The 26,475-nt window shown below is 48.9% G+C and overlaps 1 protein-coding gene across 1 annotated transcript in view; it reads left to right on the forward strand.

The window, feature by feature from the left end:
- Nucleotides 1-26,257, forward strand: part of LOC115516909 (cytochrome c oxidase assembly factor 8) — a 28,343-nt gene extending 2,086 nt beyond the window's left edge. The window contains exons 2-5 of the mRNA XM_030320087.1: nucleotides 15,148-15,345; nucleotides 16,338-16,401; nucleotides 22,941-23,031; nucleotides 25,883-26,257. Coding sequence (XP_030175947.1) covers nucleotides 15,148-15,345; nucleotides 16,338-16,401; nucleotides 22,941-23,031; nucleotides 25,883-25,988 — 459 coding nt within the window. The 3' untranslated portion in view covers nucleotides 25,989-26,257. The remainder of the gene's footprint in view (nucleotides 1-15,147; nucleotides 15,346-16,337; nucleotides 16,402-22,940; nucleotides 23,032-25,882) is intronic.
- The last annotated feature ends 218 nt before the right edge of the window (nucleotides 26,258-26,475 follow it).

Below are 26,475 nucleotides of genomic sequence, written 5' to 3' on the forward strand. Positions count from 1 at the left end.
CGGCGCCCCGCCCCATAGATATTAGGTCTTCTTAAAAGTAACAGGTCGTGAACCTTCTGTTTTCTTTATTTAAATAGATATATTTTAATCCTGTATGTCTAGTTCACACATATTTTTTATTAAGTTTTTAATTTTAATTTCAGTATAACATACACTGTTATATTAGTTTCAGGTGTACAATACGGTGATTCAACACTTCCTTACATCACCCGGTGCTCATCCCAACAGGTGCCCTCCTTCATCCCCGTCTCCCCCCCCCCCCCCACCACCTCCTCTCTGGTGACCATCGATTCTCTACAGTTAAGCGTCTGTTTCTTAGTTTTTCTCTCTCTCTTTTTTTTCATTTGCTTATTTGTTTTGTTTCTTAAATTGCGTATATGAGTGAATCATATGGTATTTGTCCTTCTCTGACTTATTCACTTAGCATTATACTTTCTGGATCCATCAAAGTTGTTGCAAATGGCAAGCTTTCATTCTTTTTTATGGCTGAATATTCCATTATATACGTGTATCCCTTCGATTTAGTGTTTTTGTATTTTTTGGATGAATACCCAGTGGTGTGATTACTGGACCATGGGGTAGTCCTATTTTTTTTTTTTTAATTTTTTTTTCAATGTTTATTTATTTTTGGGACAGAGAGAGACAGAGCATGAACGGGGGAGGGGCAGAGAGAGAGGGAGACACAGAATCGGAAACAGGCTCCAGGCTCTGAGCCATCAGCCCAGAGCCTGACGCGGGGCTCGAACTCCCAGACTGCGAGATCGTGACCCGGCTGAAGTCGGACGCTTAACCGACTGCGCCACCCAGGCGCCCCGGGGTAGTCCTATTTTTAATGTTTGAGGAACCTCTGTATTGTTGTCCAGAGTGGCTATACCAGTTTGCATTCCTACCAACGGTGTAGGAAGGTTCCCCTTTCTCCACATCCTCACTACATATTTTTCTTTAATTCTTTGCTCTTCACTTGAGTTCAGGAAAGCTGCTTTAGGACCTACATGATTTATTCCCATCTGCTGTCTCTGGTACCACTTTTTCTTCCAAACCCAACTGAAAAAGTCAGCTAGGACTCTTGATTTCAACTCAGGTCATGATCTCATGGTTTGAGAGATCGAGCCCTGCATCAGGCTCTGCACTGACAGCGGGGAGCCTGCTTGGGATTCTCTCTCCCTCTCTTGCTCTCTGCCCCTCCCCCCTCAAAATAAATAAACATTAAAAAAAAAAGTCAGCTCTAAAATTAAGTGTTTTCTAGGCACTTAACACCTGTTTATTCCTTGTCTCTGTAGTTTGCATCATCGGCTCCTAAAAGTGTTTGCACATTTGGAATCATCTGGAAGACTTTAAAAAATACCACCCCCTCTCCCCACCCCCTGAGATTCTGAGGTGATAGGTCTGGGATGTGGCCCCGGGCACCAGGATCTTTAATTATTTATTGGTTTGTCTAGTTTCCCCTGCCCAGGTTTATTGAAGTATAGCATCAGGATTTTATGGGGGAGTCTGAAAATGAGCTCACAAGGGGTGCCTGGGTAGCTCAGTCGGTTAAGCGTCAGACTTCGGCTCAGGTCATGATCTCACGGTTCGTGGGTTCAAGCCCTGTGTCGGGCTCTGTGCTGACGGCTCAGAGCCTGGAGCCTGCTTCCCATTCTGTGTCTCCCTCTCTCTCTGCCCCTCCCCCATTCATGCTCTGTCTCTCTCTGTCTCAAAAATAAATAAACGTTAAAAAAAATAAAAATGAGCTCACAAGTTAGAGAAGCAGTGGTTACATTATACACATTACTGTTTGCTTGTAGTCCTGGGACACCTGGTTGGCTCAGCAGGTTAAGAGTCCAAATTCGGCTCAGGTCACGATCTAGCTGTTCCGAGTTCGAGCCCCGTGTCAGCCTCTGTGCTGACATCTGGCAGCCTGGAGCCTGCTTCAGATTCTGTGTCTCTCTCTCTCTGCTCTTCCCATGCTCATGCTCTGTCTCTCTCTCTCTTAAAAATAAGTAAACATTAAAAATGTATAAAGTAGACTATTTGCTTGTAGTCCTGGATTCATCAACACGGCACTAGTTTGCATTAACCAAGTGTTTGCACACGCTGGTCTGTGAACTTTGCCTGTTTTCCTCTTCGCACGGTTCTGTGAAGTAGGTGCTTTCACCCTCCCCGTTGTACAGACCAGAAAACTTCAGTGCAATAAGATGGAAACATTTCCTCAAGATCACAGCGCTTGCTCATAAAGAATATCTATATTATAGTTCCTGTATCTAGAGGATAGTGAATTCACATTTTTCTTCTAGTAACTTTTGGATCAAAAAAAAAAAAAAAAAAAAGCCCAAACAGGCCCCTCAGCAGGAGAGGTAATATTTACAGATAAATAGTGGGCGTCCTGATCCCATATTTTGCTTAGATTTTCATTAAAGAGAATGATTTTCAACAGTCCCCTCCCCTCAAATGTAGCTTCAGAGTAAACACATGAGGGAAGTTAAATGCTAGACAAATGAGAAAGTGGTGAGCGGTCTCATCAGAGGATTTTATTTATTTATTTATTTTTAAACAAACTTAAAAAAAATTTTTTTTTTTAGAGAGTGCACGTGCCCATGAGCAGGGGAGAGGGGCAGAGAGACAGAGAGAGAGAGAGAGAGAGAGAGAGAGAGAGAGAGAGAGAGAATCTTAAGCAGGCTCCACTCAGCACAGATCCTAATGCAGAGCCCAGCACAGGGCTTGATCCCACAACCCTGGGATCGTGACCTGAGCCAAAATCAAGAATTGGATGCTCAACTGACTAAGCCACCCAGGCAGCCTCATCAGAGGGTTTTAAAATAAGCATGGATATTTCTAGTATTTAAAAGGCTTTCAATAAATTAGTTGGAAGAAAATTAAAGCTGGGGCAGAGGGCTTTAAACAGCCCAGGGCCTGGCTGTGACTGGCCTGGTGTTACCCAGCAGAGTCAGGGTTGAAAGGGGCCTTTCTCACTCTCTGCCTTCTGTTCACATGTCCCTGCACGCTGTTTCTTCATGGAGTGAAACAGTTACAGGGTTTCCCCTTGTTCTGTTCATGTGGAGAAATGCATTCCTTTATTTTCTATTTTTGTTATTTATGGGAAATGTTAAACTTGCAAAAACAGAAGACTGTAAAGAATGCTGTGTGTCCAGTACCCTGCTTCTACCCCTGTACGCTTGGGGGTGTTTATTTCATCTTTACCCATCCATTCCCGGCTCCCAGATTACTTTGTGGCAAATATCGGATTTCACATTTCATTTGTGGAGCGCCTCGGTGGCTCAGGGTTAAGCGTCTGACTTCAGCTCTGACTTCAGCTCGGGTCATGATCTCACGGTTCTTGGATTCAAGCCCCGTGTCAGGCTCTGTGCTGACCTCTCGGAGCCTGGAGCCTGCTTCTGATTCTGTGTGTGTGTGTGTGTGTGTGTGTGTGTGTGTGTGTGTATGTGTGTGTGTGTGTGTGTCAGTCTCTCTCTCTTTCTCTCTCTGCCCCTCTCCCGCTCATGCTCTGTCTCTCAAAAGTTAAAAAAAAAAAAGGAACATTTCATTTGTAATATTTCCTATGTAATATTTCCTATGTATCTTTTTTTTTTTTTAATGTTTTGAGAGGGGAGGCGGGGCAGACAGAGAGAGGGAGAAAGAGAATCCCAAGCAGGCCCCACGCCCAGCGTGGATCTGGACGCAGGGCTCAGTCACAACTGTGAGATGGTGACCTGAGCCAAAATCAAGAGATGGACGTTTAACCGACTGAGCCACCCAGGCGCCCCAAAGTTCATATTTTTTTTAACTTTTTTTTTTAATGCTTACTATTTTTTAGAGTTCAAAAGTTCGTATCTTTTACAGTTACATATGGGGGCGTCTGGGTTGCTCAGTCCGTTAAGCATCCGACTCTTGATGTCAGCTCAGGTCATGATCTCATGGTTCATGGGTTTGAGCCCCGTGTTGGGCTCTGTGCTAACACTGCCGACCTGCTTGGGCTTCTCTCTGTGTCCCTCCTGTGCTCATTCTCTCTCTCTCCCTGTCCCTCTCAAAATAAGTAAACTTGAAAAAAAAAAAAGAAAGAAATAGGGGCACCTGGGTGGCTCAGTCGGTTGAGCGGCTGACTTCAGCTCAGGTTATGGTCTCACAGTTCATGAGTTCAAGCCCCGCGTCGGGCTCTGTGCTGACAGCTCAGAGCCTGGAGCCTGCTTCAGATTCTGTCTCTGTGTCTCTCTGCCCCTCACCTGCTTATGCTCTGCCTCTCAAAAATAAATGTGTTAAAAAAAATTTAAAAAAAGAGATATGAACTTTAAAATATATATATAAACATAATAACTAAAATACAACTTGAGCAAATGTTCAGCGTTCAGTTTTTTTTTTTAGATTTCTTCAGTTATCGTAGAAATGTTTTTTGCTTTTTTTTGTTTTGTTTTGCTTTTACAGTTTTCTTGTATCAGGATGCACATTAGGGCTACAGATTGTGATTTATTGACATTCTTTTGGTTACTTTTTAATCTATAGGTTTTGACTCCGTCCCCTTCCTTTTTTCAAAGTAGTTTATGCAGGAGGAGGGGAAGGATGTGTCCTTTTGAATTTTCCACAAACTGTGTTTTGCTGTTGCTTTCCCAGGGCGTAATGTACCATGTTCCTCTGATCTGTGTGTCTCCTGTAAATTGTCAGCTGCAATCTAGAGCCTTGACCACATCCAGATTTGACTTTGTTTTTGAGAAGACTAACTTCGTTGGGGGATTGTGTTCCTCTATCAGGATTGGCTGATTTCTGATGTGAAGCCAACGTTTCACTCCCAGTATAAACCCTGTTTAGTCCTGATGTGCTGGTCTTTTTACGTACTGCTGAATATGGAATACTGATGTGTCTACGTCTGTCTAGAATGGGAGGCTGGGATCCCAACCCTCCAGAAGGAAGACTTTCGGTTCCCAGCCCCGAAGTGTCAGGACTGCAGACCTGCAGGGACACCACGTTTTGCCAGCATCTGTTCCTCTCATCGTGGCCCACCGGTTTCCCCAGTGGTGTAGTGTGACGCCTTCACTCAGGAGCTTCGTGTTCTGTGCAGGCACTTCCGGGAAGGAGGGCCTAGGGGAAAGTCTTTGGTTCCAAATCCTGGCTTCTCGTGGGGAGGTGGGCCCGGGACTGTGCCGGGAGAGCCCAGGAGCCTACTGTAAGCGGGAAGGGGTGGAGAAGGAGGCTGGGCCTGCAGAGCTGGAGGAGGAGAAGCCCCCCACGGGGCTGCCTGGCTGGCAGTTTACATAGAAAGAGGAAAAACGGGAGGGGTTGTTCCCTCCCAGACACGGTGATGAACGCTCAGTGTGACAAGTACGTACACGCACGTTCCTTTCCTTGTCCTGGCTGCTCGCCAGCAGAGCTGATGGGTTCTAGCCTGCGCGGCCCCCGCCTCCTGTCCCGCCCGAGACAGCCACTCCACTTTGAGGAAGCCGTGCATTCCATGCTGCTGCTGTGACAGCCGTAAATTACGGTAATTATTCTAACCTCAAAGGGAGTCTTCCTTTTACAGAAGGACTTTTTCCTCCCCCAAGCTCCTTCTCCTCCCTTTTAAATAGCAGTTCTGGGGTGAACAAAAACAGAACATATATTTACTGGGGAGCGCAGAAGAGCTAACTCTGCCACAATTAAGATAAAATCTCTCAAATTATAGTGGAAAACTGAGGGTGGTTGAGAGAGCCGGTTGACAGAGTTCACCTGTAAAGCAGATGATTTAGGCAATAGCGAGGTGACAAATGAGGAGGGGTCACTGAACACTCCTGGCGCCTCCTGGCGCTTCTTCATGTGTGGGTAGCTCGGAAAAGCCGTGAGTTGTTGGGGTGACTGCTTTAACGCTTGCTGATAAGGAACCTGTAAGAAGATGACACTGGGGTACAGTTCTGGAGGGTGGTGAGCCGGTGGAGCACTGCGGGGGTGACACCTGCCCTTCGTCCCCTTGCTGCTGTCCTTCAGCGTCCTCGGTCGGCTTGGGGGAGGGGAGGGGTCCCCACCTTGGGATGCAAGTCCGTGGGGCGAGCCTGGGCCAGCTGCCTGTTGCCACTCACTGGGTCCCTGTGTGTGAATCACCTTTAGTTTCTAAGACTGAAGGCTTTGGGGCAGAAGTCCAGGAATATTTGTGGAAAGGTAGGGTTTTAAAAAATGCTTTTTTTGGAAAACAAAAGGAAAATGTAGAGATCATATATTGTTTTTAGAAGGATGGATGAGAGGGGCTCCTGGGGGCTCCGTCGGTTAAGTGTCGGACTCTTGATTTCAGCTCCGGTCATGATCTCGCAGTGCGTGAGTTCACGTCCCGTGTTGGGCTCTGCACTGTCAGTAAGGGACTCTCTCCCTCTGTCTCTCTGCCCCTCCCCTGCTCGCTCGCTCGCTCTAAATAAATAAATAAATAAATAAATAAATACATACATACATACATACATACATAAAGGATGAAAGGTTGAAGATTTACACACTGCAACCCTGGAACGATCGTTCAGTCTGGTATCCAGTCGTATTTGACGACGACAAGTGGCAGTTTCAGGTCTTAGGTAAGCAGATGAGGGCATCTTTCTGCCAGCGGGGCCCTGTCGCTATGGCACAGGAAGGAGGAATTCAATCCCTTTTGTGGACCAGCTGGCCCTTCGTTTGGAACTTTCCACCTTGGCTGTGCCTCTTCTGGTCCAGCTTTGCGTGAGAGAGATGCTTCAGAAGTGCCAGACAGAAGTCACCGTGATCAAATGTGAGGACGTGTGAGTCTGCGAGAAGTGGATGCAGGACGAAGTGAACACCTCGGTAGGTGCCGCAGCTGTGGCCACGCGGACGTGACCGCTGTGTCTAGGACCTGTCCCCTCTCCCTCCTGGCCAGCCGGCCAGCCTGGCTTCCCACTTCGCCGCAGCTCGGCCCGGCCACCTATACCAGCTCCTCCCAGTTCTCCCACTGTGCTCCAGTCTTACTGCAGAACAGCCCGTGAGGCGCGCCGCTCTGACCGCACAGACCTGTGCGGGAAAACCTGGAAACTCGGCGGGATCTAGCAGTGACGGACCCTCGAGAACAGTCCTGACAGCCGATGGTGTTTGGCTCGCTCACAACTTCTGAAAGTTCTGGCACCAGTTCATCAATAATGGCCATAACTAGCTTGTCAGGTGTCCTTCCAGCAGAAAGTTCAAGGGCTTTTTGACGTTGAAGTGCATTTCTTGCATAAGCACAGAGTCAACAGGAAAGATTAAGACTGGGAAGAACAGGGGCGCCTGGGTGGCTTGGTCGGTCAAGCGTCCGACTTCAGCTCAGGTCATGATCTCACGGTCCGTGAGTTCGAGCCCCGCGTCGGGCTCTGTGCTGACCGCTCAGAACCTGCAGCCTGTTTCAGATTCTGTGTCTCCCTCTCTGTCTGCCCCTCCTCTGTTCATGCTCTGTCTCTCTCTGTCTCAAAAATAAATAAACGTTAAAAAAAAAAATTTTAAGACTGGGAAGAACATTCCTCCAACAAGCGCAGTCCTGCCGCCTGGGGCTCGAAGGCTCCTGGGAGAAGCAGACGTGCCAGTGCTGTGAGGAGCCTCGGGAGCCTGCGGAGAGGTGCCCTTGTCTGTGAAGATGAGGGGGGAGCCCGCGGAGAGGTGCCCTTGAACCCGGGGCCGTGAACATGAGGAGGGAGCACGGAGGAGAAAACACGCAGGCGGAGGAAGGACAGAAGCCAGCTGGCGTGGCATTAAAGGAGCCTCCTGTGGGTGGAGGAAAAGGAGAGACTGGGGCCCCAGCAGGCCCGGGCTGCCAGACCACAGGAAGGGGTTAGGTTCTCTCCTGAGGGTAATGATAATCACCGAGGAAGATTTTACATTTTACGGAAGGGGCGGCACAGTTCGGGTCAGGGGTGTGGGAGACATTGCTTCGCAGCAGGGGTGGGTATGGGGACAGAGTAGGCGGGGAGGGAGTAGGCGGAGAGGGGGCAGCCTGGAGGCGGTGCGCTGCTCAGACCAGCCCATCAGGAGTTGTCACGGGGCCAGAGACCTCACCATGGCGGAGGCGCGCGCGCCTGTGTGTGTGGGTGTGTGTGTGTGTGTGTGTGTGTGTGTGTGTGTGGTGGGGGGAGGTTGCTGCAGCCGCCCGAGCCGAGTCCTTCAGGTCCTGGCAGGGGGGTGCCAGAGTCCGGTGGCCAGAATTCTGCGAAGCTTATTCCTTCAGCCACAGAGAAGGCTTCTCAAAGGACAGGGTGTGACTCTTTTTAATTCTGATCACTGCGGGCCCTCGCCTTTGCTGCTGTGAGAAAAAGGGCCGTAAGTAAAAGTATTGGCAGTGATCACGAAATAAGTTAACTTGAAACAGGTGGAAAGTTTGCATTCCAGCGGCTTCCTCCTCCAGAAGTCTGAAGGTGATAAGAACGGTCAAGTACAGGAGGAAGCAGCAGGGCCTGCCAACAGACACGCTCGGAAAATGAGGCGGACGGGACAGAGCTCTTGTGGCAAATGCTGCTTGCAGGGAGTCTTAGAAATGTTTTCTTTAAAAACGTTCTTATAGGGGCGCCTGGGTGGCGCAGTCGGTTAAGCGTCCGACTTCAGCCAGGTCACGATCTCGCGGTCCGGGGGTTCGAGCCCCGCGTCGGGCTCTGGGCTGATGATGGCCCAGAGCCTGGAGCCTGCTTCCGATTCTGTGTCTCCCTCTCTCTCTGCCCCTCCCCCGTTCATGCTCTGTCTCTCTCTGTCCCAAAAATAAATAAACGTTGAAAAAAAAAAAAAAGCTCTTTGTTAATGGAACATGGATTTATTTAAAAAAAAAAAAAAGTTCTTATATTTTTCTCATACACACACTTACGTTTGCTTGCTTCTAGAAGACGTTATAGGAAACCTTTTCATCATGTTGATAGCTTTGGAAGTTCTATTTGGTTTCATCTGTTTTCTCATACGTATTGGTAGAAAAGCGAAACCACCTTGGGTGCTTAAACCATTGAAGCTGCTGCTCTCTACAGGGTGCCGAAGGGTGACGGCGTGGGCCGCGCTTGGGCCGCCCTGGTGTGAGGCACTCGGGAAACATGCCGACAGGGTGGTCTTCCCAATCCTTGCCTTCCGAGAGAGGCCCAGAGGAAGCTTCTGGAGAGGCGCCACCCCCACCCCCAGGAGGAAAGAAGCATTCTCACCACCAGGAATGAAGGAAATCTACAGGAACAAACCTTGATTAAAGTAGTTCCTGCCCTCCTCTGGTCTCCATATATTTCTGTTCCTTGCCACAGCTGATGCTTCTAGTGCAGCCTAGTGTATCAGCACCGGGCTGCTGCTTGGGTCCTCATTTCCCTGTGGGGCCCACGCCTGCATGACCCCTGGGGCTTTCCTCTGTGGATGTGTCTCCCGTGGATTTACCCCCCAGGTCCAGCTGCAGACCCCAGGGTGGGGCGGGGGGGGGGGGGAAGCTTGGCCTCACCTACGGCTCAAAACTATAAATACTTAAGCTACGTTTTGACCACCATTTCCAGAGAACATCTGTAATAACTTGGTTAAAGTGGTGTGGAACATGTTATGAACCCTTTTGAAAAGCAGTAGGGAACTGAGGTGACTGGGTCAGTGCATTCGTGATGGGGTCTGCAGTGAGGAGTGTGGCCTGGTGTGTCCCAGCTAGCCCTGACGTCCTGCAGTGAAGAGAGCTGCTTCCTACGTTGTTAAGTTTTTATTTATTTTTGAGAGAGAGCGTGTGCCCCCCCCCCCCACCACCACCCTGTGCAGGGGAAGTCCAGAGAGAATCCCAAGCAGGCTCGATGCTGGGCTTGATCTCACGAACCCGTGAGATCATGACCTGAGCCCAAATCAAGAGTCGGACACTTAACCGATCGAGGCACCCAGATGCCCCGCTACATTTTCAGGAAGTTTGCTAATAAACAGCTATTACTAAAAATTATATACTAAAATAAATTATATTAAAGATAATACATATTTAGACTTTCACGTGTGTTTTATTATAGTTTACTATCATCTCTGCTTTTGAGATTATTTACGACTATTGTACCTACGTGGTAGAAAAACCACATAATGGTATACTGCTTGAAATTGTCCACAGTGGAAGGATTTGCACCATGGAAATTGGCAAATGTGCTAAATCAGGACTTGAGTTACTGTTTTGTTGATTGTCTTGACTTAGGGAGGCAAAGGAGAAGATGTTAGTAATAGAAGTTAAAGTAACAAGTGTATCTTGTCTGTTGCCATTACCTGGTGAATAGCCCCAAGTTGAGGAAACATTCTTCTAGTATTCAAAAGCAAAGAAATTACTCCTGTCTTTGACAAATAGGGCTTGTTTCACTTTTCTCCTGTCCTCGCTACCAAGTAGCCTTTGTGTCTGAAGGACACTAACGAGTCACTTGCAGCCATGGGCTGGCTAGTGATACAAGGTTGTGGCAGAAATCTGAGAAGGAGCCACAGTGAGACAGCACTTGGTGCCCACTAGAGTGGCTACAATGAGGACAAGATGCGCGGTGACAAATGCTCAGCAGGGAAACTGGAACCCTGAGCCCTGCCAGAGGGAGTGTCACCTGGTGTAGCTGCCGTGGGAAGCCGCGTGGTGGCTTCTCCGAAGGTTAAACATAGAGTTACCATGTGACCCTGCCATCCTGTTCCTGTGTGTACCCCCGAGAGAATTGAAAACAGATGTCCACACAAAAATCTGTACACCAGTGTTCACAGCAACACAATTCATAGCAGCCAAAAAGTGGAAACAATCCAGATGCATTCAGCTGACGAACAGATACAAAATGTGTTATGGCCAGGCTGGGAAATCCCGAAATACCTTTTGGTTCAGCCTTCAGCCCTAGCAAGGAATGAAGTTCTGACACGTGCTACCATGTGGATGAACTTTGGAAACATGTTATGTGAATGTCAGTCACAAAAGAGTACATCCCGTGATCTTCCGTTTACACAAAATGTCCACAGCAAGCACATGCACAGAGGCAGAAATAGAGCAGTGGTAGTGGGGACTGGGGGACAATGCGCAGTGACTGCTCACGAGGACAGCTTTCTCTTTGGGGTGGTGACAGTGTCCTGGAATTGGCAATGGTTGCACACCTCTGGGAGCATGCTGAAAACACGGAACTGTACGCTTCAGTGGGGTTAATTTCACAGTACGTGAATTATTTTTCTCTAAAGCCGTTGTCAAAACAATGAAAGCAGTTTGTAAGAATCGGTTGGCTGCGTGGAGTTGATCAGGAAGGGTGTGTGTCATGTTTCATTACTGTTTGTAAAGTGCACTGCACACCCTTGCACTTGTATACCTCCCTCAGCCGTATTAATCAGGGACTGTGCGCTGCCCGGGGTGGCTCATCGATGATCCCTCACCACTGCGTGCCTCTCCCTGTGCCTCCGCCTTGCACCCTCCCCCGGTGACAGCAGAGAAAGGCTCCTGTCCTCCCTGCCCCCACAGTGTGCTCGCACCCCTCCCCCCCCCCCCCCCCCCCGCCCCGCCACAGCAGGCCTGGGGGTCCCTCCCCCCCACTCCTCTGGAGCCTCCGATATGTTGCTTGAACTTGAGGAAGCATTCCATGTTGTGATAGTAATTGTCACCGTGTTTTTTGTTTTTTTACTTTTGAAAGAGAAAGAGAAAGCATGAGCGGGGGAGGGGCAGAGAGAAAGGAAGAGCGAGAGAGTCCCAAGCAGACTCCGTGCTAAGTGTCAGCAGAGAGCCGGACGCGAGGCTCAAACCCACTGAGCCACCCAAGGACCCCACCACCACAGCTTTAACTCATTACAACTCCTTTTCGGTGATGGTGCACTTCCTGTCCATGGTTTTATTTTTTCACTCAAATGTTGTAACTTCTTTTACCTAATCTGTCAAGTCTTTAACAGTTTGAATTTATTTGTTAAAGTTTATTTGTTTTGTGGGGGAGGAGCAGAGAGAAAGGAAGAGCGAGGGAGTCCCAAGCAGACTCCGTGCTAAGTGTCAGCAGAGAGCCGGACGCGAGGCTCAAACCTACCAACCGCGACATCATGACCTGAGCCAAAGTTGGATGCTCAACAGACTGAGCCATCCAGGCGCCCCTAAAGATTCTTTTCTAGAAACAGTTTGAAAGTCTGAGGAAATCCCAATATACTTTCCAACCTGTCCTGCTTATTCACTTATTCTAGACTCAAGATGGTTTTCTAAATGGTAAGCATTCTGAAGCTGAGGTGAACACACCAGATTTTTAATAAACTGTTACAGGTGCCAGTGTTGTCCTGAAGGAGGAGCTATAACGTAACTCCAAAACCGCCTGTGGAGAACACAGGTCAAGGAAAAGGCTTTTTGCCTGAATAGCTGTGCCTGCGTATTTTACAGTAGAACTTGGCCTTCCAAATTCACAGGAGGATTTCAGAGCTCTTGTAACCTGAGACGCTCTCTGCAGCAAACTTGGGAACGACCCTTCCAGACCCAACCTGCTGCTCCTTGCCATGCTTTAAGTTTGTCCTATTTGTAGAATGCTTGGGAATTTAGAAAATGTAGGAAGGTCCTAGCATCCAAGAAAAGGAGCAAATGGGCACACCGCTGGTGGTTTTGCTCGTAGCAACCTTCTTCGGCAGCATCGGGTTCTTGAGATGTTTGGTGTGTTGGTGGTGATTCGCGGGGCGCATCGAAGCAAAAACTAGCAAGCTGTGTTTTCAAGGTTGAGTCTAGGGGCCTAAAGGGATGTCAGCCCACACTGGGGAGGGTGCCTGGGGGCAATGTCCCCAGCTGAGCAGACGTCCGCCTTCTTGCTCCGGCCCCTCCCCCTGCCCCTTGCTGCTGCTCTTGCCGCCTGACCTGCCGCCAAACACTGGCCACATCGTATTTGTAAGCTAGCTGTTATTTCTGCTTCAAATGAAACGATCAGTGAGTAGCCAAGTAGACAAAGCTGTTTCATGTTAAAATTTGCAAACCCTGCCTCTCTGGTTTTAGTTCCTTGGAAGTCGCGTCTTGTAACCGTGATCCCGAAGAACTGAAATACCCTGAATGAAGTACCTTCCAAAGGGAAAAGAAATGTTAATTATGTGCAGTGTGGTAGTTCCTTTGGTCTTTGTCAGCTTTAACCATTCTTTTAATTGGCTTTTTAATTTGTATGCAGTAAAATGAATACCCCGCACTTAAAGTGTACATTTGATGAGTTTGGACAAACGTGTGAATGTTTGCAGTCACCACTGACTTCGAGGATGCGGCACGGAGGGCTCCCACGGTACATCCTTTCTCCTGCCTGGCTCTTTCCCTCTGTATTTTTCTAAGACTCGTCTGTGCTGTGAGTCTCAGTGGTTTCACTCCTTCCCGTGGCTGGGAGTTTTCTAGTTGTTGGTGCAGGGAGGGCGCGTGGGAGGCACTCTGTTGTAGCTAGAGGTGGAAGTCATGTTCAATAGAGCTTATTTGTTTGTTTTAAATAATGTATAAGAGATTTCTACATTGAATGGTACTTTTCCCCCATGAGTTTAGGTTACATTGATTTTTTTTTTTTTTTGGAGTTTATTTATTTATTTTGAGAGCGATAGAGACCACGTGAGCGGGGGGGGGGGGTGGGCAGAGAAAGAGAGAATCCCAAGCAGGCTCTGTGCTGGCAGTGCAGAGCTGGATGTGGGGCTCAAACCCATGAACCGTGACCTCACGACCTGAGCTGAAACCAAGAGTCGGACACTTAACTGACTTGAGCCACCCAGACAATGGATCTGCATCGGTCTTAAAGCAGACAAACGGAAAGCTAGTCTTTCGATTACCCAGCTGGTCCTTTCGTTTCAATGTCACGTTTATTGAAGTCCAGTTGACATACAGTGAAGTTCACTCCTGACAAATGTGTGGACAGCACCACAACTCAAGATATAGAACATTTTCTGTGTCTCGGTATAGAAATTCCTGGGTAGTCAGCCGCTTCCTCCACCCCCACGCCTCTTCTGTCCTGCGAGCGACGGCCTGTGAGTAGGCTCCTGCAGCAGGCGGCCTGTTGGTGTGGCTCTTTCAGTCAGCAGAATGTACCTGAGATCCATCCGTGCTGCCTGCTGTTGAGAGTGTCGCGCTCTGTCGTTGACAAGCACCGTTGTGTGTGCCACACTTGGTTTTGCCATTTACCAGTGGGAGGACGACGCGTAGGCTGCCTCCAGATTTTGGCAATTTTAAATAAAACCACTTTTCCCAGCCACAGACAGGTTTTTGTGTGAGCATATGTATTTATTCATCTCGGGTAAATACCTAGGAGTGGTGCCAGATTGTGCGTTAGGTGTGTGTTTAATTGTGTAACGGACTGCCAGCCTTTCTTCCAAAGTGGCTGCACCATTGCGCATTTCCACCAGCAACATATAAAAGCTCACTTGTTTTACATCTTTGACAGCACTTGTTATTGTCAGATGTCTTTGTGGGTTATTTTAGGCGTATAAAAAGGTGTGAGGTGGTATCTCACTGTGGGTTTGATTTGCGTTTCCCAGTGACTTGTGATGTTGAGCGTGCTTTTATCCATATGTCTTCTTCGGAGAAAGCTTTATTTGGCCACTGCCCATTTTTAATCGTTTTTTTAAACTTTTATTTATTACTGAGAGACAGAGAGAGACAGAGCATGAGCATGGGAGAGGCAGAGAGAGGGGGAGACACAGAATCCGAAGCAGGCTTCAGGCTCTGAGCGGTCAGCACAGACCCCAACAGAGGGGCTCAAACTCGTGAACCGTGAGATCATGACCTGAGCCGAAGTCGGACGCTTAACCGACTAAACCACCCAGGCGCCCCCACTCTGCCCATTTTTAAATTGGGTCGTCTGTTTTCTTACTATTGAGTTTTGAGAGATTTTTACATATTCTGGGAACAAGTCCTTTTTCAGATTTGCATATATTTTCTCCCAGTCTGTGGCTTATCTTTTTTGTTTCATGGATTGTGCTTTTGGTGTTGTATCTAAATAATCTTCACCTGGTCTCAGGTTGTGCAAATTTTGCTGTTTTACACGTTTTATAGTTTCAGATTTTATATTTAGGCTTTTGATCCATTTTGAGTTAGTTTTGTATATAGTACAAAGTGCAGGCTTAAATGCTGGTTTTGCATTAGGAGTTGCATTATTCCAGTGCCATTGTTGAACATGTTCCCTATAGTATTCACGTTAATAATATTTATTGTAGTTCTTTTAATTTGGGTATTCTCTGGCACATGGTCTTAAAAAGAGAATGCTAATGAGGGGCTTTAATAAATTTATACTGTGCATTTTACAGTACTGGAGATTTGCTTAGTTTATATTCACCCTGTGCATTTTGTTAAAGGTCTCAGGATTCTGCCCTCCAAGAAAATCTTGCCATGATTGGATAGGACCCCCAGACAAACATTCAAACCTTCGACCTGTTCATTTTTACGTCCCCGAAAATGAATCACCATTGGAACAAAAGCTACGAAAATTAAGACAAGAAACACAAGAATGGAACCAACGGTTTTGGGCAAACCAGAATTTGACATTTTGTCGGGTAAGCTTTGATTTAAGGTCTGAATGAGAAAGAGGTACCACAAATGGCCACCTGGGGGTGCTAAATCCTTACTATTTGGCTTTCTTCTACTCAGTCCTGACTTGGTCCCTCCCTCCCTCCTCTCTCCCTCAGCCTCGCTCCATCTCCCTCCCTTCTCTCTCTCATATGTATGCCTGTATGTAAATTAACATATGCATATAATTTTTTATTTTTTTTAAGTTTATTTATTTTGAGAGAGACAGACAGACCGAAAACCAGTGGGGAGGTGCAGAGACAGGTGGGCACAGAAGATCCGAAGGGGCACAGAAGCCCTATTCAGGGCTTGAACTCACAAACTGTGAGATCACGACCTGAGCTGAAGTCAGACACTCAGCTGACTGTGCCACCCAGGTGCCCCCTGCATATAGTTTGTAAATCTATATGTAACTGTACATAAATACTGATCATTCATAAAATCATAGATCTCAAGACTTTCAAGTAGTTTTTCCTTAAAAGGAGTAGCAGAGCCAGAACTAGAATGTGTGTGTTTATGTTTATGAAATATGGGTTTTTGTGATGTGTTTCATTCTGAGAATTCAGAATTCTTAACAGCATATTCATAAATAAACTATGTGAGAAAGAAGTAAAATTTTTCTAATCCAGAAGAAAAGCTTTATATGTCTATCCATTTGGGTAGGCTGTGTCACATGGACTGTACTTCTCTTATTCTGTGGATTTATGAACAGTTCATGAAACATCTTCTTTTGAAATCCCTACTTCAAGCATGGGACTTTTAACCAAATTCAGATGGCTTAGCCCAGGTTTGGAGATGGGCCCATGCAGACTCCCCCAGACCACTCTGGGCTGTGTCCCACCCAAGGGAAATTCAGATGACTTAGCCCAGGTTTGGAGATGGGCCCATGCAGACTCCCCCAGACCACTCTGGGCTGTGTCCCACCCAAGGAAAGATGGAAAGACGAAGAAAGAGCGTTCTGATAGTGGTCTTCTTTTAGGAAAAAGAAGAATTTATTCGCTCAAGACTAAAAGCTAAAGGCCTGGAACTGAGAACCGGATCAGGTTAGTTCATTTGTCCTTTTCCTCTTAACATGGTGTTTGTTTAACTGCATGAGAAGATAAAAAGAAAGGATTTCGGATGAAGGGGAGAAAGCTCTGGGGCAAGTCGTGATCTCCTTTGGGACAGGTGCTCTGAGGGGGTCCTCATACTCATACATGGGACACATGTGTGCCTTCCTCCTGGTCTCTTTCCTCTCTTTGGGTGAGGTCATCCCTCTAACACTTTTAGGTCTTTCCGAGATCAATGACTTCCCTCTGACCTTTGGACTTCTGTCCCATAGTACCCTGGCTTCTGCACCCTTTCTCCTGTACTAGCTGGGCTTCCCAGATTCCTGACCTCAGGTCACGCCCACCAGCCTCCCAAAGCCCCGCCCCTTCCCATCTGTCCGCAGTCACCTCTTAAACATTTTTCAGTGCTTTTGCCACTCCCTGTCCCCAGGCCCTTGTTACTTCTGTGCCTATTGTAGTAACTTTCTAATTGGTTCCTTGGCCTCCAATCTTTAAATCAGGGATGGGCAAGCTTTCTGTCAAGGCTAGATAGTAGATAGACTAGTCCTTCTGGGCCCAATGGGGTCTCTGTTTCAGCTGTTCAGTTCTGCTGTTGAAGCGTGAAAGCAGACCTAGAAAATACGTAGACTGGGCACCTGGGTGGCTCAGTGGGTTAGTTGGGCTCCACGTTGTGTGTGGAGCCTGCTTGAGATTCTCTCTCTCCCTCTCCCTCTGCTCTTGGCCCTTGCTCTTTTAAGGAGAGGAAGGAAGAGAGAGAGAGAAAGAAAAAAAAGAGAAAAAAGAAAAAGAAAAGAAAAGAAAAAAGAAAAACACCTAGATTAATGGGCATGAATGTGTTCCAATAAAACTTTATTTACAGAAGCAGGGGCTGCTGGCCCGCAGGCTGTCGTTTGTCAGCTCCTGCCTCAGACCTATCCTTTGCAGTGTAGTCAGACTGTCCTGCCCCAGATGCACAATTGACATTTGTTGTCCAGCTTGGGTTTTTAGACTCGTGTGACTACGGAATGACAGCTGCGCTCTCTGTCTGGACTGAAGGCCTCCCCGGCCCCCGCCTGTCCTGTCCCCTCTTTTACATCTTGTCCCCCATGCTGTGCGACATGCCAGGGATGCTGGATGCACTCAGTTCCCTCTGCCTGCTGTGCTGCCTTTCCTGTTTTGGATAGAAGGTCTGGTGCCCAAAATGACCTTTAATCATTTTCTCTTGCTGTTGACGTGAGGTCCAAATAACGCGCCATAGTGTTTGTTAAACAGATGTCTGCTGTCAAAACATTCTGATGGAAAATCTGGAACCGTTGACCCCAAAAGCCACATCTGTCCTTGGGCTAAAGCGCTGCCCCTCCCTTAGCCCCTCTTGACTCCATTTGGGAGAAAGAGCTGGGAGGGTGGATGCCGGATGATGGGCTCTGCTGTTTGCCGACGGCTGCAGGGTCCCGTCAAGGTGCCATCATGGAGGGCCGGAGCCAGCAGGAAAGGGTGCAGAGTCCTAACAATAAGCATAGCATAATTGCGCACAATTTCAGATGCTGACTGTATGCGCCAAGTCCTTTGCCTGTATCTGTTTTGTTTCCCACAATGACCCAGAGAAACGGGTCCCGCTGCTTTTACCACCTTAGAGATGAGGAACCCGAGGGCAAGGTATTGAACCAAAATTACACAGTAAGTGGAGGGCCTGGGTCCTGGCCTAGTGACTAGGGTTCCCGGGCCCATCTGATGTCACCGTGCCACGGTGGCTCTCAGCTCACCCTGTGCTGTCCCGGCCCTGCTGACGAGTGAGCGGGCCCTGGGCTGTGGTCACAGATGCTGCAGCCCTAAGGGAGGGGCACCAGCCTCGTGAGTCTCACCAGGATCAGGCAGGGTCAGGGAGGCTGTGGACATGCTTTGGAGATAACCACTCTCTTAACACGGGAGAGGTTGTTTTGAGTCCTGTTATTAATATCAGAGTTTCTCTTGCTGGCGTTTCTAAGAACTGAAAGGTTGGCCTTAAATCAGACTTTTAAATGAATTTGGTAATAAAACAGGAAGGAATGTATTGAGGACAGGACACATGAAGGGAGGTTCCCACTGTGTCAGCTAGTTAAACAGTTTCCAGGCTGCAGTGATGGAACCGGGGGGGGGGGGGGGCGGTGACAGTCATGTCACCTCAGTGGGCCAGAATGCGTGCTGAACACGTGATTATAGGGGTCCCGCAGGACCGAGGGAGGAGGAGTTTGTTTAATAAATGTTAATGGAAATGGGGCACCTGGGTGGCTCAGTCGGTTAAGCGTCCGACTTCAGCTCAGGTCATGATTTCGCAGTCTGTGAGTTTGAGCCCCGCATTGGGCTCTGTGCTGACAGCTCAGAGCCTGGAGCCGGCTTCTGATTCTGTGTCTCCCTCTCTCTCTGCCCCTCCTCTGCTCAAGCTCTGTCTCTATCTATCAAAAATAAATAAAATGTAAAAAATAAAATAAAAATGTTAACGAAGAAACTATTTTTGACTCGAGAGTAAATTTAGATTCATGACCCCTATAATACAAATATATTCCAAATGGATCAAAAAGCTAATTATTAAAAATCAATTAATTTAAAAAACCGCCTGGGTGACTCAGTTGGTTAAAGTGTCTGACTCTTGATTTCGGCTCAGGTCACGATCTCATGGTTTGTGGTTTGAGTCCCACATACTGGGACCTCATACTGGCCCTGTGCTGACAGCTTGGGAGTCTGTCTCTCTCCCTGTCTCTCTGCCCCTCCCCCTGCTCTCAAAATAAATAAATAAACATTTTAAAAAAAATCAATTATTTGTGGGTTAAGAGTTAAATACGTAGCTGCCAGTTGTAGAAGGTCTGATAGAACACAACTGAGTCTCCGTTGTCTGGAGGAATGGTGGTTCTTTAAGCTCGACAGTAAAGGTAGAAGGACAGGAGAACATGAAAACTGCCTTCTATTTAAGTGAGGACTTCTTTTTTTGTTAAGATTTTATCTTTAGGCAGTCTGTACCCTCAGTCAACGTGGGGCTCGAACTCACAACCCCAAGATCAAGAGTTGTGTGCTCAATTGCAAGCGGTGTCTGGTAAAGCAGAGGGCTGGAACAAAAGGTCAGCATCCAGGAAACAGGTTAAGCATGAACAGCAGATGATAGAACAGAGGCGACAGGGGCAGTCTTTGTGAAGAGCGTTAACAGGGTTGTAGAAACAACAAAATACCTGTAGGTGAGTAATGTGACTGCAGATTACGATGTGTATCAGAACAGCAACTGGGCATCATTTTGTGCTTGCTGAATTCAGGGGGTGCCTTCAGTGGTTATACTCCGTGCTGGTGGAGTTAGAGTTATAGTCCAATACAGTGCTCGTAGGTGGTCCGCGGCAGGGGAAATTTCCAGCCGTCTTTCCAGAGGATGCCCCTGTAGGCAGCACCCCTGCCAAGAAGCAGGGAAATTTTGACCACAGGATATCTAAGAATGCACTCTAGAGGAAAACAGAAGAGGTAGCTGTAGGTTCCTTGCAGCATTATCTTTTAAAAAAGGGGGGGAGTATATAATTCTAGTAATCGCGGACTGGGTAAGGCTAAGGTGGCCCACTCAGTGGATGTTCACTGGAATATTCTGCAGCAGTGTAGAAAAATTACTGAATTTCCGGTGCAAAAGCGGAATACCCTGATTTCAGCTCTGCATGTCCCCAAATTGAGTCTCATTTGTAGGGCAGCAGTATGGTGGGAAGATTCTTGCCTCTAATTTCTTTTGTTGCTAAAGTGTTCACGCAGTGGGAAGAAGGCACGCCATGGAGATAGATTTACTTGCAGTCATAAACCCCCACGTGGTTTTTAGCAAATGTGTAATGAACTAGGTTATCCTACCTCCCTTTCTTTGCTTAGTTTCATCCCAGCGCAGTAGCCCGCTGCAGTGTCGATAGACGTGGAAGCCGTGTTACTCAGCAGACATTTACGTGGCTTCTGCTTTATGCTGAGCTCTGGCTGTGGGGTGTTTGCACAAGACACCAAACCAGACCAGCAGCTGAAGCTGGCACCTGCCTGTCCTTAGAGCCCGGGCCTCCTGCTGTCCCTCCAGCGGTGGTGACAAGGGTGCGCTCCGTGCCAGGCCCCGTGTCACCCGTCACACTGGCTGCCACCCATTCTGTCTCAGAGCAGCCTCACGATGCGTGCTGTTCTGACCCACGTTCTAGATGAGAACCCACAGTCCTGGGCCAGCAGCCAGCGAGGGACGGAGCTCCGTGGGGCCGCTAACCGCTGCCGCTGGGGCGCCTCGTCGGGTCCTCACGTGGGGATGCAGACAGATGTGCTGGGATGCTGACTCGAGCGTGCACACGTGCTGTCCCTCCAAGACCCATCGTTCAGAGGACACTAAGGCTCTTGGGCCGGCCTGACTGCTCCTCCTGCCTGAAGCCGGGGGCTCCTCCCTGGTCCCCTCACCACGCTCGAGCCCTGCCCACCCTCCTCCTCGCTCACTCTGTTCGGCCACATCTATGCCTCTCCAGACCCTTTGTTTCCTCTGTGCCGGTCCCCGGCTTCTGACCCGTTCTCTCCCTTCTCTGCCTCGTGGGCTCCTACTCATCCTTTAAGACCCAGCCTCCACGTCGCCTTCTCTGGGAGCCTTCGGCTACCCTCCCCTCCTCGGGCGGCTGGCTGTTCTCTTTCTTGTCCCACTTAGCATCTGGCCATGTGTTGATGCGAGGTAGCTGTCGAACTCCTTCTGTGTGCCACACTAAGCACTGAGACCTCATACTGGATGAGACAGCTGTGGCCTTGCCCTCAGGGAGCGGACATTCCAGTGTGGGCTGGGAGTGGGGCCAACCGACAGGTAGCCCCGTGAATACTAGGTCTCGAGGTCTGTCGTCGGCCCCTGGAAGAAAAACAACCGGGAATTGAGGGGGAGCAGGCATCTTAACAGGGCCTCACAGAGGCCTGTCTGAGGAGAGGACAGCTAGGGGAGATTTGAGAGAGAATCTTCTAGATGAGGGAAGAGACCCAGATGGAGGATCTGAGGAGCTGCAGGAGGCTGGGTCAGAGGAGTGAGAACGAACATGTGGAAAATACTGCTGTTGACTCAGGCAGGTCCTTGGTTATGTTGTGGAAGGGACGTGTCCTTGTCCTCTGTGCGCCGACAGACACACGCTTGGACCGTGCCATCTGAGTGCTTGCTTCCGTGTCGTATGTGTCAAAGGTCAGCACCTTCACTCCTGTTTCTGTGGAAAAGTGCCCTTGGGTTACCCTCCCAGCCCGTCTCCCCCAAACCCCGCTGGGGTTGCAGCATCGACCTCGGCAGTGCGGCCGGGAAACGTGGCCTCTGCCCGGAGGCGGCGTCTTCCAGGGGCAAGCGTGCTACACCCGAGGTAGGAGCTCGAACGTGGGCCTCTCTACGCGTGCGAGAGCCCGGGGGGCAGAGGTCCGAGTGCCTGTTTGGGGCTTCAAAGCCAGAGTGCCTTCACCTCCGAGCCATCACTGGGTGTCCTGAGACTGGCCTGTGGGCTGCTGTCTGGCCGCGTTTCGCTTGGCAGGCTGGTTGCTGTCCTGTGTGGCCTTTTCAAACCTGGGGGGGGATAGGGGAGCCCTGGGGGCCGGCGCCGCGGTCGGCATCTCCCACCACACAGGGAGGACCGTGGAGGTGGCCGGGTTAGTCCCCGTGTGTCACCTGGTTGAGCGTGTGCTCACTGACTCCCAGATGGACTGGTTAGGCCGGCACCTACCCCGGGCCAGGGTGGGAGGGTGCGCTGTTGAGCCAGGATGCATTCAGGTTGGAAAGTAGTCCGTTTCCCCTCTACGGATGGCTCACGTTTCTCGTTAGAAGCTTCAAGGCACTTGAGGGGACGTGACGAAGCGCGTCGCGGGCTGTGTATTGGGAGACGCACACCTGTGCTTGCCTCAGTCGTGAAGAAATTGAGCCGTGGGGTCACGATCTGAGCCGAAGCTGGACACCTACCTGGCTGAGCCACCCAGGCACCCCTTTCCTTTTTCAAGATTGTGTTGGCTGATGGGTTTCTCTGCATTTTCGGATCTGCTCCTCAGTTTCTGCCAAAAAGCCAGCTGGGATTTTGATGGGGATTGTATCGTATCTGTAGGTCAGCTTGGGCGTGCTGCCCATCTCAGCAGTCTGCAGTCCTTAAAACCATGAACGTGGAACGTCTTTCCATTTGTTCAGGTCTTTTATTTCTTAATGTGTTTTGTAGTTTGCAGTGTGTAGGTCTTAACACTTCCTTTCAGATTTATTCCTAAGGCTTTTATTGTTTCTGGTGATATTGTAAATGGTATTCTTTTTTTTTTTTAATATATGTACATTTTTATTAACTGAACTCTATGCACAACATGGGGCTTCAACTCACAACCCCTAGATAAAGGGTTGCATGCTCTACTGACTGAGCCAGCCAGGCACCCCTGAAATTATTGTTTCTTGATTTCATTTTTGGATTGTTTATTGCTAGTGTATAGATAGAAAGATACAGTTGATGTTTGCATTTTGATCTTGCTGACCTCCTTTGTTAGATCAATAGTAGTTTGTGGGTCTCTTCTTCTTAAGTCTTAATGTTTAAGTTGAAATTAATTTTCAGGTCAGAAAGCAACATTAGATGCAGAAGAAATGGCTGACTTTTACAAGGAATTTTTAAGTAAAAATTTTCAGAAACACATGTGTTATAACAGGTAAGTGCTTACTTTTTTTCTAAAATTTTGAATATCATATTCATATTGGGTAGGATTATTTTCTTACCTGAATTTAGTGACGTTGATGTTTATGTTAAAGGTAGACATTGCTGTAAACTTAGTTTTCGTACTTTTAAATAAAATGGACGGCTTACAGTTATTCGCGTGGCCACTCCATAACGGTTTGCACCCCTAGTGCTCTGACAGCAGGTTCTTTTTTTGAAGTTTACTTTACATGATTTAATTTATTTGTTTACTTGTTTGTTTGAGAGTGTGAGCAGGAGAGAGGGGCAATGGGGGAGAGAATCTTAAGCAGGCTCCACCCCCAGCATGGAGCCCAACGCAGGATTTGATCCCACGACCCTGGGATCAAGACCTGAGCGGAAATCAAAAGTTGGACGCTCAACAGACTGAGCCACCCAGATGCCCCTCGACAGTTCTAAACAGCACTTTCCACTAAGGGGAACCTGGACTCCTTAGAGAAGCAGGTCTGCGGTGGGAACAGCACACGATGAGGCAAGACACCTTGTGTCAAAGAGGAGACCCAGAGACTGGCGGGGTCACATGAGAACGGCACAGGGGCCTACTTGAGGGGCTCCCTTAGGCTAAGGGTGAGGCCGTTCCAGCCGCACAAAGGAAATGACCGTAGTGGATTAAAAGTATACCGAACCCGCAAAGACCTTTGCCGTCATAGCAAGGCCGAGGAGCTCAGTCCCCTCCGCACACTGCTAGTCAGCCAACTCGTTCTGCAAATTGATCAGTAAAAGAACCCAGAGAATTCACACCTTTCCTGCATCGACTGTTTCAGGGGAACCACATGAAGGAGCATTTTTCTTTGTAGGTTGACAGCTGATGCAGAAGGAGCGGTGGAGTCAGAGAATTAACATTTTCCCAGGGAAATAATAGATGTGGGCAGCGGTGACCCACAGCTGCTGAAACCAGCGGGCAGGAAGGCGGGCGGGGCTTTGCAGGGCGCGGGATGGGGTGATGGCCCCTCACCCCGTGTCTTCTCTTGCTGCGCACACTGGGCCAGCTGCCTCTGCACGATGCAGGATGAAGTATTGGGCAGCACCTGTGAGGCGTTCTTACCAGAACACGGAGCGAATCTAGGCAGACCCCCGTACTTAGTACCAACCAGATCACAGGAAATATGTAAAGGGTGTATGAGTCGGGGGTGAGAGGGGTTCATAGAAGACCTCGTTTAAAATGATAGCCTGGCGGGGGACTCAGTTAAACATCTGACCCTTGATTTCGGCTCACTTCATGATATCACCGTTGGTGAGTTCGAGCCCCGCATCCGGCCCACGGATCCCCGCATCCGTGCCGACAGCACGGAGCCTGCTTGGGATCCTCTCTCTCCCTTTCTCTGTAGCCCCCACCCCACTCTCAAAATAAATAGAAATAAACTTAGTAAAATAGAAGGTGACAGTGGCAGTGTCGGTCAGGCAGGGCAGGTAAGATCTAAAGGACGGTGGTGGTGGGTGAGGCTGGGCGAGCTCGAGAGACCGACCCTCAGACAGAGGAGTCTGGCAGCACGAGCACGTTGGCACTCCTGCGGTCCCGTGTTACTCTGAACCAGCTAGGTTATAACGTCAGGCCAGTGTGAGTTGTGATGTGGGCCCGAGCATGTGTGCTGGAGAGGAGAGGAGGACCAGAGAAGAGAGGACCAGCCCCACCCCGGGTCAGGTGGCAGGGGAGCGTCAGTGCCCCCTTCTGCGCCCACGCCACCCTGCCCCTGCCTTCCCCATGGAAACAGGGAGAGTTTAGTTTCCCTGCGCTTTGTCAGAGCGTCGGTGGAGTGGAATCTGGCTTTTCCTTAGTAACCTAAGAACTGCCGTCTCGATGGGTTACTGGTTTTCTCTTTCTGGAAGCCTTGTTTATTTAGGGCACTGCTTCCCATTTATAACATCACTTAAGTGGATAGAAACGTAAGATCGTTCTCACGAGGAGGGAGATTGTCTCTTCAGCCAACACAGAGGCTCCAGAAAATGAGCGTCCTTACCTCTTGCTGTCACTTCTTTTGAGCCCGTGGTCGTTTTGCTTCCTTTTGTCCTGGACTCAGTAAGTCATTTGAGTCCAGTCTGGAATAGACGTTCCGTGTTCGCTCATGAGTTCATTTGGCTGAAAAGCATCGGTACTTATGGACATTTCAGCTTCCAGAGGCTTAGCATTGAGAGTCTGGAATGTGTGCCTTCTGTTGTGGAAACTTCCCAAGCTTTGCCCATTCGGCAGTGGGGTGAATTTGCAAGTTTTGTACAGTAACTCACAGGCAAGTGAGCCCGTGGCTGTTGGTGAACTCCACCCCAATATTTAGAGGAAGCCCTGGAATTCTCTATTTAGAGACACAGAAGCTCAGATTGTTTAGAAAAAGAGGATGTGGAGCTTTATGACGTTGGCACTTGAGACAGATTAACTTCTCCCGATGGAGTACTTTGCGCTTCTCACGCAAATAAGGCCCCAAACCAGGATGGTCCCCACGGAGTCCTGCCACACTCAACGATTGTGGCTCCCCAGGAATGCCACGGAAGTCTTGAGGCCCCAATCTCCTTTTCTGGAGTCTCTTAGCAAAAACCAGAGGAGGATTGCAGCGGAATGGGCAAAGGTGGGGGTTCACGTGCTGAGCCTTACTGTCTTGTGATAGCCTGGGGGGCCCTGATGAAAATCCAGGAGGAAGGAGGGAAGGCTTTTAGGGACAGGTTAGCTTTAATGAGGGCAGAAAAAGGAAGAGGCAGTGAGGAAAGGTGGGGATAGTCAGGAGGACTTGCCTTTTGGCCGGGAACTCCCCTCAGAAGCTGGGGTGCTGGTCCTCAGTTACTGGGGCATCACGTGTGCTCGTCTGGTTTCTCCACAGAGACTGGTACAAGCGTAATTTTGCCATCACCTTCTTCATGGGAAAAGTGGCCCTGGAGAGGGCTTGGAACAAGCTGAGACCAAAGCAAAGGAAGACCAGCACTTAGGAGCCCACCCTGACCCCCCACTGGTGTCCCGAGTTTCCACCAGAAGCAGCTGCTTGAGCAGTTCATTTTACAAGGGCTCTGAAAACCTGTACATGAACGGACGCCCGCACCTCCCCTGTGGGGGCCCTTGGCTTGTGTCAGGACAGGGTGGACTGGGAGAACGGGGGTCCTGGTGAGCCGTAGGCCGTGTGACTCTCCCGACTGTGGATTCCAAGCTGGCCCTGGGTCACGGACATGCTATTAAATAAAACCAGTGTTTTTGTGTACTGTTTTCTGTGTTTTGAATTCTACCAATTTGAAATAGAATAATATAAAAATATTCGTGTACTTGATCTGCAAATTTGACTCCACTGACGGGAGTGATTTGGAAGCTGGCTGCCGAGTGAACCGTACCCCACCCTCACGTGACCAGCGGCCGGGGGTTGCTGGACAACCCCGGTCAGTGCTGACGGAATGCAGCTGTCCTGGGACACTTGCACCTGCGGAC

The sequence above is a fragment of the Lynx canadensis genome, chromosome B3 (assembly GCF_007474595.2).
Source record: "Lynx canadensis isolate LIC74 chromosome B3, mLynCan4.pri.v2, whole genome shotgun sequence".
Lineage (NCBI taxonomy): Eukaryota > Metazoa > Chordata > Mammalia > Carnivora > Felidae > Lynx > Lynx canadensis.